General features: G+C 37.0%; 2 protein-coding genes across 3 annotated transcripts in view; one reads left to right on the forward strand and one right to left on the reverse strand.

Moving 5' to 3' along the window:
• The window catches only part of LONP1 (Lon protease mitochondrial), a 45,316-nt gene extending 41,519 nt beyond the window's left edge, over nt 1-3,797 (forward strand). The window contains exons 19-20 of the mRNA XM_051218132.1: nt 499-648; nt 2,842-3,797. Coding sequence (XP_051064572.1) covers nt 499-648; nt 2,842-2,991 — 300 coding nt within the window. The 3' untranslated portion in view covers nt 2,992-3,797. The remainder of the gene's footprint in view (nt 1-498; nt 649-2,841) is intronic.
• A 4,553-nt stretch (nt 3,798-8,350) lies between these two features.
• CNN3_3 (Calponin-3) overlaps nt 8,351-15,366 on the reverse strand; it is a 41,513-nt gene continuing 34,497 nt past the window's right edge. For both annotated transcript variants that reach the window (XM_051218133.1, XM_012939825.3), the window contains exons 9-10: nt 13,010-13,179; nt 8,351-9,457 (exon numbers count right to left, since the gene is read on the reverse strand). In XM_051218133.1, coding sequence (XP_051064573.1) covers nt 9,173-9,457; nt 13,010-13,179 — 455 coding nt within the window. In that variant the 3' untranslated portion in view covers nt 8,351-9,172. The remainder of the gene's footprint in view (nt 9,458-13,009; nt 13,180-15,366) is intronic.

Below are 15,366 nucleotides of genomic sequence, written 5' to 3' on the forward strand. Positions count from 1 at the left end.
TGGTTGGTTTTTGTTAGATAACCGCGATCAGGTGTTAGAGACTTTGAGTAATATGATTCACAATCATTTACTCCTGGATTTTCAATCCTAGTATTCTTTCATATGTACCTTCCCATCCCGTCTTCTTAAAGCATATTTCCGCGGTTTAGTCTTTTTATTGCTGATACTACATTATTTCGATCTGTTCTGTTACTTGCGTAACATCGGGCTAATCAGGTATGAGAGCTTGGTGTCTACCTGGTATATAATCCTTATTCGGTTTTCAGTTCATGAAGATTCCTCGTCACTCTAACAGTTTTTTCCACTCAAGTAGTTGGTTCCGATTTGAACATAAAAAGCTTGTATGTCCGTATCAAACTCTAACGGAGAGCAAAATATAACAGGCAGTCGTTTATTGTTTCTCATTTTGTACAGTTTACAATCACACTTCTTCCTCTCACCCCTTCTCCTTTGTTATTGTTATTATCCTTCTTAAGTTTTCCTATTCATTATTACTAGGATGGTCCATCTGCTGGAGTAACTATGGTAACGGCTTTGTTAAGTTTAGCATGTGGTAAACCTGTTCGTCCTAATCTAGCTATGACTGGTGAAATAAGTTTAACTGGTAAAGTTCTACCAGTCGGTGGTATCAAGGAGAAAGTTATCGCAGTAAGTTATATGCTTCTTCATTATATGATAATTTTTGAAATTTTATTTGAAACTATATATAGTAGTATTGATTTGACCCACGAACGCTCTCACGGTCACGTGTATACAGCCACTCCAAGGAAGTTGGTTGGTGGACCCTCCGTGTCCACCCAGGGGAGTTGGAAAACCCTGATTCCAAACCAATTGTGCATATTGGCTTTGGGATCATGAGGGGACGAATGGTCTATGAACCTATTGTCGGTCACCGGTTATCACGGTGTCACATCTTCTAACGTTGCTCCATTGCCTTGTGGATCAGACCTGTATATCAAAGTCTCGGGTAGTGGCCCCCTAAGAAAACCACTTGGTTCGGTTTGGGCACCTGGGAAATATTCCAGCCCTCACACAAACCGAATGATTTGTGTGGTGCATGTATATTTGGTGCCCCCTTGTACCAATATTTATGTGTTTAAATAAATTAAAAGTATTGATTCGACTTTCACAACTTTCATAAGTTTGTAAACCGGTTAACGAACTAACACAAAGGATGGTGGTCACTCGATTATCAACCAAATGGTTGACCCCATGCAAATGAATAAAATGTTGTTCTCCCTTTAAAGGAAGAAAACACCTTATTAGTGTAAAATGTAGCTTACGTTTTTAGGGGACAAATATATATATGTATGTGTGAATGAGTGTACAATTGTTTTTCGATTCGGTTGGTTAATAAAAAGATTTCTGGTTACTGAAGTAGCCGTTTAGGCTTGCTAATAAGAAGCTTGTTTAACAGTATTAGAATCGAACACAAAGTTAAGACAGTTTTATCATTTCTTCTAAACGATTATCCAATATTTCATGTGACACATGCGTTGTCCAATGAAAACGAACTAATCTTTGTGCAATAAGTAGTGTTACATCATACAAGGTTACTACACCGACTCACTTTTAACCTTGGTTTTCGTCCCAGGTAGAACTCGTCAGCATTCTGTACATATATATTCTTGAAAGGATTTATTATGCCTGTATAATTCGAATCCTTGTTATCTAGTGGCATAGTCTGAAACTTTATCAATAAGCTATATTAGTCACGACTGATTTGCTATAAAAGTGAAATATTTTGATTGATTGAACACTGGAGTAGTGACTATTTTCACGGTTGTTTAGTGCTGATCAAACTATCTCGGTCGCATTTTCAAACGGTAGTTAGGTAGTGATAGTTAACCTCCAACCTGTTAAAACATATCGACATTAGATTATCGAAATTTATGGCAAAAAAACCTGGAATATTTATAGTAACAAGGGTAGTAGGAAAACCTTAACATTGAATATAATTATATGATACAATATAATCTACATCACTGTAACTAATTCTGAACCATATTACCCACCATTTATAACCATTAATCACAGTTTTCTGCCTTTATGATTATATATATTTCACTGGTTGAAGCTCAATTGAAGCTAGACCACCATGGAAAACCTGGAAGCACTGGACGACTGTTCCGTCCCAGTATGGGACTCCTCAGCAGTGTGCACCCACGATCCCACACCCCACGAGATCCGAACCCAGGACCTAACAGTCTCGCGCCAGGCGCTTAGCCAACCAGACCACTTAGCCGGCCTCCAATGGTGTTAATGTCTAACTTCAACCAATCCACGAAGTCGCGCCACCATATACCATTGTCTTCAGTGAGTTGATATCTCACAACAGACCTAGTTGAACTCCACTGGTAACGACTTCGCACTAGAACTCCAGGAGTATCTCCTAAAATCAGTCACTAGTGAGCAAGTGATTATTATTATCAGAATGGGTTTTGTGGAGATTTTTAGAATTTTCAGTGGTTGAAATCATGATAGGTCATGGGTTCGAATCTCACGAGGGGGCGATATCGTGAATGCGCACTGCTGAGGAGTCCCATACTAGGACGAGACGTCCATCCAGTGCTTCTAGGTTTTCCACGATGGTCTAGCTTCAATTAACTCATGATTTCAATCAGTGAAATTTCTAAAAATCTCCACAAAACCCATTCTGATTATATATATATATATATATATATATCACCTATCGTACTTCATCTCTACAGGAGACAAATGACACATAGCAATATCTCATTTATTCAATTAGTTGTTAAAACATTCAACTTTCAATAAATAAGCCATAAGTTCGAATCCTATTCTGTATCATTATTCTTTTCTTTTCTTATTTATAAATAGGCTAAACGTGGTGGTATAACAAGTATCATTTTACCAGAAGCAAATCGTAAAGATTATGATGATTTAGCATCGTTTATTAAAGATGATTTACAAGTTTATTTTGTTCAACATTATAAAGAAATTTTCCCAGTGGCATTTTCACAAACCTAAAAAATCGATGATACACAATAGAAAAGGAAAAAATAGGAGGTGTGAACTGGTTTGTTGCTTAACTTAACATACAATAAGAAGGAAAGAGAGAGAGAGGGGAAATGTGCAAAACTTCATTTCTAATTTTGTATAAATAAAATTTCCCATCATAAATGAAAAAAAATTCTTTTTTATTATAAAGAATATGGGCATATGTAACCGGGATTGTTTCTTTAAATTAGTTGATTAGTAGTTAGTTAGTTAGTTAGTTAATCCTACCCCTCTGTTCCCCACTTTCCCCATACAACTAAGTAGAAGAAACCAATAGGACTGTTTGACAAAAGAAATAAGGTTTTGCAAAGAGTTCACAATTGGAACGTGTTAACAGTTTACTTTGTTATATTTCATATGCAAATAGAAACTTTGATTCAATGATACTTTATTATATTGTAAAGAGGAACACGTTAACAGTAGATACTTCTCTATCACATTTATCAATTTTGTAATCACTCAAAAGCGTTTGAAGCTATAATGAATACAGTAGTATGGGATGTGTTACCATCGCAAGTATGCATTGCATACCTATATAGAATGTATAGACCGAGGTCTATACACTCTATAGTAGACAGATGTGATTTACCCCAAAGTATAGCCGAACTATTTAACAATACTGAATTAATGAATTAGCTTGGAAATTATCATTTGACGATGTGTTCTCATCACGCTTATACCACCACAAACACGTTTAGTGTTGACCCATGTGCATAGGTTGCAGTACAACTATGTTCTTCACTCTGGACTACTCCTAGCAGATCTAATAGGCTCTCTCAGAAAGAAAATTTTTTTTTTCATTTTAAGTATTTGTTTTTAATTTAGAAGTAAGAGGTACTCAATAATGCAAATCAATAATTTACACTTTCAAATTCCACTTCATCTAATTTAATCAAAACAAGTTGGTAGCCTTCAAACACACACATAATATGTGAACTCTTAAGCTGAGTATGTAAAATCATCTTTTAGTATTTCTCGACCTTAAGGCAGCATTCGACTCTGTTGATCGTGAGGTTCTATGGCAGTGCTCGACACTGAAAAAAGTACCAAGGAAGTACATTAACCTTGGTCGAGTGAGAGCTTATGGCGAACTATCATCAGGATTGATTACCTCAAGTGGTGTTCTTCAGGGCTGTCCACTCTCTCCATTCTTGTTTAACTTTGTCGTTGACGCGCTTTTAAAGATAACACTTTACTCATCTAAATTTCCAGGAGTTGAACTTCTACCGGGAGATTCACTTATTGACTTAGAATATACCGATGACATAGTTCTATTTGGTGAAGACACTGACAAAATGCAGAGTCTTCTGACCACTCTAAGCAACAATGCAAGCATGTTCGGAATGCGATTCTCTCCCTCGAAATGCAAAATGTTGCTTCAGGATTGGGTTGCATCGACACCCAAACTAATGATAGGGAGTGAAGTAGTTGAGCGTGTCGATCGCTTCACTTATTTGGGAGTCTGATCAGCCCTTGTTTTCTGGTGTGTGACGAAATCTCAGCAGGGATACAGAAGGCTCGACTAGCTTTTACCAACTTGCGTCATTTATGGCGTAGGCGAGATATCAGTCTACCAACCAAATGACGTATTTACTGCGCAGCAGTTCATTCCATCCTACTTTATGGCAGTGAAACATGACCGGTAAGAGTAGAGGATATTCGTAGGTTACTAGTATTCGATCATAGGTGTCTTCGAAATATTGCTCGTATATGCTGGGACCATCGAGTAAGTAACGCAGTTGTTCGGAAACGGGTACTAGGTAAGGATGGCAAATCAATTGATGACTTAGTGAAACTTGATCAGTTGAGATGGCTGGGACACGTGTTACGTATGCCCAACCACCGACTGCCTCGACGTGCGATGTTTTATGGTATTGGAGTAGGTTGGAAGAAAGGTAGGGGCGGCCAGACCAAAACATGGCACAAATCCATGAAGTCACTGACAAGTAGACTGAGCCATGTTGGTAGGTGTAGACTACCTGGGTGGGGAACGCGAGATGATAGCAACCGATAGTTAGAGACCTTGAATGACATGGCTCAAAATCGTTTGCAATTGCTCAGGTGCATCCACTCTTTGTGTTCTCCCAAATTCTAAACTTCTGAATTCTCCTTGTCCGTTTTTTTCTCTTTCCAAATTTATTTCACTGGATTATACTCTGAATAACATCTTCAAACCTTTGTTTCCGATTACTGCTTATACTCTTACCGCCTCTACCACTACGGGATTCGGATGAACAACTGCATCTCTGTGCTAATGTGGTATGGCAACTCGAACTGATGTACGTACATACGAAGTTCTACGTTGTTACTGACTGACTGAAAATCGTCTTTGATAAATAAATTGTCATTGAAGACAACTCTATGTAGTTTCATATCAGTTAACGATTGATTTGTAACGTTATCTTTTCACCGTTACATTTGTAGCCGTAAATATTAAGATGAACAGAAAAAACTACTTGCTTAGTTTTCACAGTACATTGACTATGTTATTCATCTTGGAAATCGTGTCAATCTTAATCAAATCAGTGGTTGATAACATCTCATATTGGATTCAATGAAAGTAACTATCGTTTGCGAACTTAATCCATCTTTAGTATAGGCTATGTATATCCAGCTGTTCTGTAGTTCTCTCTATATTGTAGGGGTGTTGTTTACGAAATTGAGAGGACGAAAAGCGAATGTCCGGCTCTTTAACCGGATCCCAAACCAATGATGCTCATGGGCTCCAGGATCCTGATGGAACAAATGGCGTATGAACCAATTGTTGGTCACCAGCTACCATAGGGCTGCATCTCCTCACGATGCTCCACTGCCTTGTGGGTCAGACCTTTAGGTCGAAGGCTCCGGGTGTGGCCCCCTAAGAAAACCACCTGTTTCGGTCTGGGCACGCGGGTAGTATCCCAGCCCTCACATAAATCGAATGATTTGTGGCGCATATCTATTTAGTGCCTCCTTGTACCAATGTTTATGTGTTTAAATAATAATAAATATTGCTTTGTGAGCGTGAAACTTGGAGTATAAAAGTGAAATATGTTTTCAAGTATTTGATCATAGAGTACTGGATAAAAGTACCGATTCCTTTGTTGACACTGAATTTTGATTGATTTAGGTGTCTGAAACAAATCTTATTCAGTTCACGTTCAATTACCACACATCACAAGATGCAGTTATGTCTGGAGTTTCAGTAGGTTGGATAAAAATGACTTCACATAATGAACATAACCCACCAAACCATTGAATGTCCGTCTAAGTTGTGTTGGTAGCACATACTACTCAAACGGAATCAAAGCAATAACCATGACATCACTCCTTATTTCGTTACCGTGTAGTAATTTGAACCAGTATACATTCATGTCAGATCCTACATTAATGATTACTGATTAGATTTTTCAATTATTCACATCTCACTTATTGAAACCTTTTTTATAATGGTATAGGAGATTATAGAAGTTGTTCAATTTCATTATTTTAAAACACTAACCAACTTCACTTTGTAAACCAGAAAGCTATAATCAACAGATATCCGTTATGGTGAATATGAGCAAATGTCATTAATGTTAGTTAAAACTATAAATAGGCTATAAGATATCAACTTACTAGTCTAACGGTTACGTACTAACTCAATAGCGTGATAGTTCTAGATTCAATCCACTATAGGATCGTAGATGATGTACACTGTTGAAGAATCCTACTATACAAGGAAGAAACATCTGTTCTCGATTTTCATTGATTATCTAATTAAAGCTAATTTGGAATGTAAAATTCATGACATATTACAAAGAGATATGCACACCTTTTGTTATATCTCGACGCGAATAATGAATGGTAACATTTGGGATGCATTCATGGACCAATACTAAAGGTATATGTTTATCGTATAATTGTTATATAACTAAACTATTCATATTCGTGTTGGTCGCAGGACAGGTAACGGGGACCATCTACTGCAACTGTGCACAGACCACAACCTGTTTCTGGCTAGCAGTAACTTTCGGCACAGACATCGCCGATGTGTCACCTGGCGTCCTCCCTCTGCATCCCAAGCCTGGACTCAGATTGATCACATCGCGGTCAGCTACCGCTGGCGTGGTTGTGTACAAGACTGTCGCTCCTTTTGGAGTACCTATCTGGACTCTGACCATGCTTTGGTCTGCGCCAATCTCACCTTACTTTTCAGTGGCCAACGAAGTGACCGCCACCAACGGATTGATGTCAGCAAGCTGGTTGCAACTTCTGTTGCAAGTAAGTATCGAACCGAGCTAGTTTCTAGGCTATCTACCATTCCACCGAAAAGTATAGATTGGTTGCAGTTGCATGAAGCCATGAACATGGCGGGTACAGTCAGTTGTGGGTTCGCGAAACGTCCCGTTTATAAGCACTGACTTTCTTCTGGTTCCTTACAACTCATTGAAGCTCGTCGGTCTACTCCGGGTGACCGTGAGTTCGACCACAAACGAAGGATGTTACGTAATGAAATTGGGCAAAGCTTGCGTAAGGACCGAGAAGCCTGGTGGTCGGAGCGTGCTAATGAGCTGGAAGCAGCAGTTGCATCTGGTACTTACCGGAAGCTATTCCAACTCATCCGAGCCACTGGCAGCAAGAAGTCTGGTGTGAGTGAAACAATCTGCGAGGATGACTAGATGTCAATCACCAACATCCATCGACGTCTTGGGCGAATTTTTCGAAGGGCAGTTCAACTGGCCTGCTGCTCCGGCAATATCGGTCAGACTGTCCTGCCCTCCATGGCTGGTGACGAATGATCCACCAAATGAGGCGGAAGTCCGCAAGGAACTCCAACTGTTGAAGCGCTACAAATCACCTGACCCAGATGACTTACCTCCGGCTCTTTTTAAAGATGGCGATGACATTCATGGACCAATACTATACATATATGTTTATCGTATAATTGTTATATAACTAAACTATTCATATTCATGTTCCTCTTATCATAAGCTTTATTTTGACCTATGAACTATTATTATACGATTTACCATTCTTGAATTATGCCTGGTCTATCAGTTACTACCTCTCACATTCACAGCCACTCTTTTGGCTAAATCTTGTACAAATGTGTATCTTCTGTATTTTCTGGTACGATGTGGTCTGTTTGGTTGGTATATAAACCCAGTATGTTTGAAATATATGACTGATATCGCAGTGATTGAGATTGGTGTTCTGGACTTAACTAGCCAGGCTAGAACGGACAATTACTCTAGACTGGTCGTACTTGTTTCATGCCTTATTAATCCAGTCGATAATTCATTGTTCTCTAATTGACAATATCCTTGCATTATATGTATATGTATTGATAAGGGATAAAGGGTACAAGTCAGAACACCATTAAAAGCATTTATTTCAATTGCATGCTTCACAAATAGAAATAATAAATAGTATTATCATTATTATTATTTTCCCCAGTAAACAAAAGTTTTGTGAAATATGTATGTATGCAATGTAATAGATGTATGTATACCATTGTGTTTCAAAGGTCTTTCAATGATTCCATTATGTTCCATTATTGTTTACTTCATATTGAAATAATAACTATTATATTACATAATCATTCATTAAATGAAGCTTAGTAACACAATTCTGACTAATATTCATTGAATAAAGCAACTAAGCAAAATAATCTTGTTAATAATCAAATTTTGTTTCCCGGATAAATAAATTCAATGTTGAGCACACAAACACACACACACACACATACACAATCTTTGAATAAATAAATAAATAAATAAATAGATAAATAGAGAATGTATTCCCGTGAAGGTCATTTATCCAAGGTTATTTATGAGTAGAGAGTGTAAATAAACAAACAAATAAACGTATGTGTAGAATTCAACTGAAGAAAAAATCAATTTGGTGTTTTTCTCTTTTTTTTATTTTCTTTCTTTTTTTTCTTTCTTTCTATCGAAATGAGAGCAAATTTGTGATTGTTTGAATAATTAAACGAGAAAAAAGAGAATAAAGAAATTTTGTCAATAATTCACTTTGAAAAATAAATAATTATGTGCAGTTTTTTTTAAAATTTTATTTTGGTGATAGGAGAAAAGGGCGACGGGGGGGAGCGTATGTGTTGATGAAGTTCCAGAAAAGTAATTCATGAGAATACTCCTCATTATTCTCTTTTTCTTCTTCTTTTTTTTTCTTAATGTGAATCGTTAATATGTCGATGAGCACCGAATGACATACCAGCTTGTGATGCAACTTGATTTTGTGGTAAACCCATTTGTAAACCAATAACAGATGCTCCATCTGCAGATAAATTATCACAACGTATATCAGCAATATGACGTTGACCACCCATACGCATACCTTTTTGACTAGCTAATTTATTAGTACCATATTGTAAACTGATAACATTTTGACCTTCTTTTGATATATCATCACAACGGATATCAGCAATATGACGACTACTACCAATTCGCATACCCTAACCATAAATAAGATAAAAGGAACAATAACAAATTCAGTACATATTTTAACGAAAATAAAATTTATGGAGGTAGTCGACTACCTTCAACAGTACCACATTATATCTAAGTATAGTGTATGCTTAGACTAGTGGTCATATTGTAACTTGATCGATAGAATTCGATCTGATTTAAGAAGGATCTGATATACATGACATTGATCCAGTGATTAATCATCGGTGTAGTCAGCCATCCTATCGATAGTGCATTAAATAATAGGAGTAATTATATAGAATAGATAGAATATAGTCAGCAGTGAGCTTCAAGAATAGTGTCATTGCATCCTAGTTAAGACTCGTCAACTAGTTGTACCTTTATCTATCTTATAGTTGATGTTTAATCCAGGATTGCTGTGTTAACAGTTCTGAAACAATGCTTCGATTGATGACAAAAATTTATTTCGACTAGAATAACAAAAGTTTTGATACATTTCTAAAGTACTATTTATCACTTTAAATTGTACCTAAAAGTGGGATCCAGGATACATGTCTCTTCCAGTTTATGATTCATCAGTTGAACGTATCTTCATTCTAGTTTTGATTACCTAATGAAAACATCCTCCTGACAAGATGAACTTCCTAGATTAAATTCATAACCTTAATCCAAATATACAAATAACTGTAAATAAACGATGTATAGACCCAACTGTACTGAATTGTGATGGTAGTAAAGTGTTTCCTACAGATAACCAATATCTTCTGTGATGGTGCCTCCTCATAATAGATGGAGGGGTTGGAAATGATTGACCCTAAAGTAAGGATATCTCGTTTGACTCCTCGGATTTCCATCACCATTAAAAATACATTTGTACTATGGAGCTAACTACTCGCAAAAGGATCATGTGTGACCTGCAACAAGGTATTGTCCTTTACGCACTCCCGCAACTCTTCTTGGTCGCTGAAACTACTTATAAACCAGCTTCCTTTTCGCATACCTCAAGAAGAACTAACCTTCTGTAATGTGGGGAGCATGGAAGTAATAACTGCTTACACACTACTGATAGTACTCCAGACCACTTTGATTGATTCAAATTACTGGCGGTCAGAATAGGTTAAATCACTATTATTATTAATCTATCCAAATCTACATCGACAATAATCAATATAGACCGTTTACATTTCTAGTGGAAAGTTGTGACTTGTAACATCAACTAATATAAAAGTGATATAGTTCCCCCATCAAAGACGTTGCATAATAATAATGAGGGCAAGCTTTCACTTAGAATCCTCAAGGCCAAAGGAGAAGAGGAAGACCATAGAAGAACACATTAAGTCGAGAAATGGAGACAGACATGAAAAGAATGAACAACAATTTGATAGAACTAGAAAGGAAGGCACAGAACAGAGTGTGCTGGATATTGCTGATTGGCGGCCTATGCTCCATTTTGAGTAACAGACGTAAGTAAGTAAGTAAGTAATTATGACTTATCATTCATCGTACGTTGTGAACTGCTGTATGTACATATAATCACGTCAATTTTAAATGGATGAATAATGCAAGGTGTTTGGTCAGCTGGGGACAGAAGATTGTTTACATGTGCAAATCGGAATTGGCATACACCTTCACTAAACTATGGAATTAGTTTTACTGATATTATATCTGAACAAAGAATAAGTGAATGGTAACTGCTAGGATCCACTTATGAACTAATATTCTTATTGTATAACTGTTAAGTAACTATATTATATGTAGATTCATATTCCCTTTGTTATAAACTTCCATTTGACTTCCTGACTACTGTAATACGTTTTACTATTCTTGAGTTATTCCCAATTTGTTAGATACAGTCTCTGACACTCATAGCCACTTTTTGGTTTAATCTTGTATAAATGAAATACATGATTTATATCGTAGAGGCTGATATTGGCGCTCTGAACTAAACTGACTGGGTTAGGTGAGAAGCTACTATCTAGGAGGTTCAATAAGAACTCAGAGTGACTCTAGGCTGTTCATACTGGTTTATACATCATTGATCTGGCCAATAAGTCGGTGTTCTGATAACTGACGATCGTATCAGGGTCAAAAGACATACTCTCTAATTCGGATACCAGTTTATGGAACAGATTAGCTACTTTTAGGTTTCCACACAACATTCCAAATGGAATGGAATGTAACTTGTAATTAATGTAGAACTTGTAATCAGTTCTAATGTCGCTTAAAAATCGATACAAATATGATTACTGTGTAATTATTACAGTTTCTCTAAGTTGACTTTAGGTTGTTCTCACTTAAATTCAACGTTGTTTTTTTTGTATGGAATAAGTATGAGCTGATAATGTTATCTAGAAATATAATGAACACATCAAGACTGAATCATCTAATTCAATGAACATAACATCTACAGCTGAAGGGAACCAAACTCTAACTCTAACAAATACAGATGTGAATTGGTTGAGGTTAGACATTAGCACCATTGTATCCCGGCTCAATAGTCCAGTAGGTTAAGCGTTCATGTGCAAGACTGAAGGCCCTGGGTTCGAGTCCCGCGAGCGGGGTCGTGGATGAGCACTGCTGAGACGTCCCACAATAGGACGAAATGGTCGTCCAGTGTTTCCAGGTTTTCAATGGTGGTCTAACATTAATCGGTTCACGATCTCAATCAAAATATTTATGAAAAATTTGACCTTGATTAAGAGTAACGATTGAGTAAACAATTACAATCATGTATGTTTCTGAACATTTCATTTGGTTAGCTATCAAATTAATAGATGTGTGTATGACTGTTGAATTTGAACCAACCTTCAACTACATTTCAACTGCTAATCAGAACGTAGCATTTTATTCACAACAACAATCGGTTCATTTTGTAAAGTTAACAATCAACAAGTAAAGAAACTTATTCATATGTACTAATCTTCTTTAAAAGATGTTATACATCTGTATTTTGATTGAGATCAAGAACCGATTGATGTTATACCACAATTGAAAACTTGGAAGTACTGAAGTGCCATTTTGTCCTATTGTTAACTCTCAGTAGTGTGCATCCACAACACCATCGCGGGACTCGAACCCAGGGCCTTCAGTCTCGCGCGTGAACGCTTAACCTCTAGACCACTGAACCGACTGGTATCCAACGGTGTTAATGTCTAACTTTAACCAGTCCACTAAATTATGCAACCATCTTCCGTTGTATTGAGGTAGACACCTGTCTCTACTTGACAAGGATTAGTTCCACTAATCACGGCTTCTCACTAGAACTCTGAGAATTCCCTCATGAAGCTAGTCACTAGTGAGCATATGGTAATTATCATAGATAAATGAAAAAACGTTGGATGCCGGCCAGTTCAGTGGTCTACAGGTTAAGTGTTCGAGCACGAAACTGAAGTTCCTGGGTTCGAGTCCTTTTGATGAACGATCGTGGGTGTGCACTAATAAGAAGTCCTATACTAAGACCAAACGGTCATTAAATGCTTCCAGGTTTTCCATGGTGGTCAACTCATAAATTCAATTATTAAATATTACAACAATGTTGATAAAATTTCATTCATATAATTGTGAATAAATTAAATTACCTTTTGTGAAGCAAATTGATTTGTGCCCATTTGTAAATTTATTACAGATTTACCTTCTTGTGATAAATCATCACATTTTATATCGGCAATATGACGTTGATTACTGAAACTCATACCTTTTTGTGATGCAAATTTATTTGTACCCATTTGTAAGCTTAAAACAGCAGCACCTAAAAATAGTTTCCGATTATTTTTCGGAGGGAGAGAGGGAGGAATGAAGAGAAAAAAAACGGGTGTTTCTTAAATATTGGTACAAGAAGGCACCAAATAAATATGCGCCACATAAATCATTCAATGTATGTGAAGGTTGGGATACTGATCGAGTGCATAAATTGAAGGAGGTGGTTTTCTTAAGGGGCCACACCCGGAGCCTTCTACATAAGGGTCTGATCCACAAGGCAGTAGAGCAACGTAAGAAGATGCAGTCCCATGGTATTCGGTGACCGACAATAAGTTCATACTCCATTTATTCCTTCAGGATACTAGAGCCCATGTGCACCATTGGTTTGGAATCAGGTTTTTCAACTCCCCTAGGTGAATTCTTTGTTCCCACCAACCCGGTTAAAGCTCCTGCCAGATATTCGCTTTCCGTCCTCTCAATTTCCTAAGCAACAGTAGTGGCGCGAGAAGGCAGTGAGTACGTCTGCCCTGATATCGTCTGCATGCGCGTAGCCATTTGGAGAGGGAGAGCTGACTCTCTCTACTCTCAGCCGTACCAGGGCATTTGGATGTTTCTTACAGTTAAATAGAAGGATTCCTTTAAACTATATTATACGAATTATGCTTAATAAGACAAATTAACTGACGTTAGAAATGTAAATCAACTCAGAGATCTGAAAGTTAAGTGCTCCTATCTATTCCTGAAGATCATGGATGTGTGCTACTAAGAGATTCCATAGTAGGACGAAGCAAACGGCAATCTTTCCTGGTGCTTACTAATCGTCTAACTAAAGTCATTCTTTGATGTTAAACCATAAAAATGTGATTTTAACTTCTATTATGTATTGGCATCAGTTAGAAAATTATTGAAAACCATACTTTCAGATGTCTTGGTACGGCCGAAGGTAAGGACTGTCCGCTATCTCTCTTTTTAAATGTTCATATATGGCTATGTATTTATAGCTTTTACTAGGGAAGTCTTTTACCACGGTATCACTTCTACAAAAGCGAGAGGGCAGAAAATGAACTGGTTTCATGGATAGAGATGGTTCATCTAGGGAAGCTGAGAAACCCTAATGTTAAACTCATATAATGTATGAGTCTCAAGATACTGAGGGGATGAATAGTAATTAAACCAATTTTGGTCACCGGTTACCATAAGACTACCTCTTCTGAAGTTATTCCAGTGTCATGTGGGTTAAACATCTGGGTCAATGACTTGACGAATGGTCTTGTCTGAGTATGCAATCAGTAGTTCAGCCAACACACATGTAACATGAATAGTCGTTAAACAGTTATTTTACTGTAGTTTGAAGCTCTTCTAGAGTAGTGTAATGAAAATCTAACTATGATAGTGAACCATCATTCAATGGATTACTGCTTATTCATTTAAAAGTATTTGGATCACTGCCGTACTGCATTGAACTATCCACAATATAATCAATATGTATATATTGTCATTAGCTTAATGTGAATGCTGTAACTGATCAATAAATGTGAAGGTAAACACATAACATTACACTATGTACAAAAGATTATCATATTGCATAACAGTCATTCCAATTACATTCCATTGATATTTTGTCTACTAACTGATTTTAATATATTTTACTCTAATAAACTCATGTTCTGTTCTATACGTGATTCTTCATAGTTGGATCAGACAACTGAACTGAGTGTGTTATGTGATCAACTGACCTAGTGTTCATTTTATTGATCCATTGTTTAGTATGAACAGTCTGAACAATCTATGGTTGTGAAATTAAGTGTTATTATCAGTAAGAGGATTTATGGAGATGGTGATATTTTTCATAGTTGAATTCACTTGTCAATCTAAGCTATTGACTAGTTTCAAGATGGATTGCCTAACGTTCTAGTGAGAAGTTGTGATCATTAGAGTCCAATCCGTATCCAAAGTGAGACAGTTATCTAACTCAGACAATAAATTAACGGTTTCACAAGATTATAGAATAATTGAAGTTAGACATTAACATGATTGAATGCTGGTTTAGTGGTCTACAAGTTACGCGTTCTCACACAAGACTGAGGGTCCTGTGTTCGAGTTCATTTGTTGCGGGATCATAGACTAGCACTGTTGAGGTCCCCCATACTACGACGAAACGTCTACCTGGTACTTGATGGTTTTTCATGGTGGTCTAGCTTTAATAGACTCATGAATTCAACTAGTAACAATCGTT

Source organism: Schistosoma haematobium, chromosome 7 (assembly GCF_000699445.3).
Source record: "Schistosoma haematobium chromosome 7, whole genome shotgun sequence".
In the NCBI taxonomy this organism is placed as follows: Eukaryota; Metazoa; Platyhelminthes; class Trematoda; order Strigeidida; family Schistosomatidae; genus Schistosoma; species Schistosoma haematobium.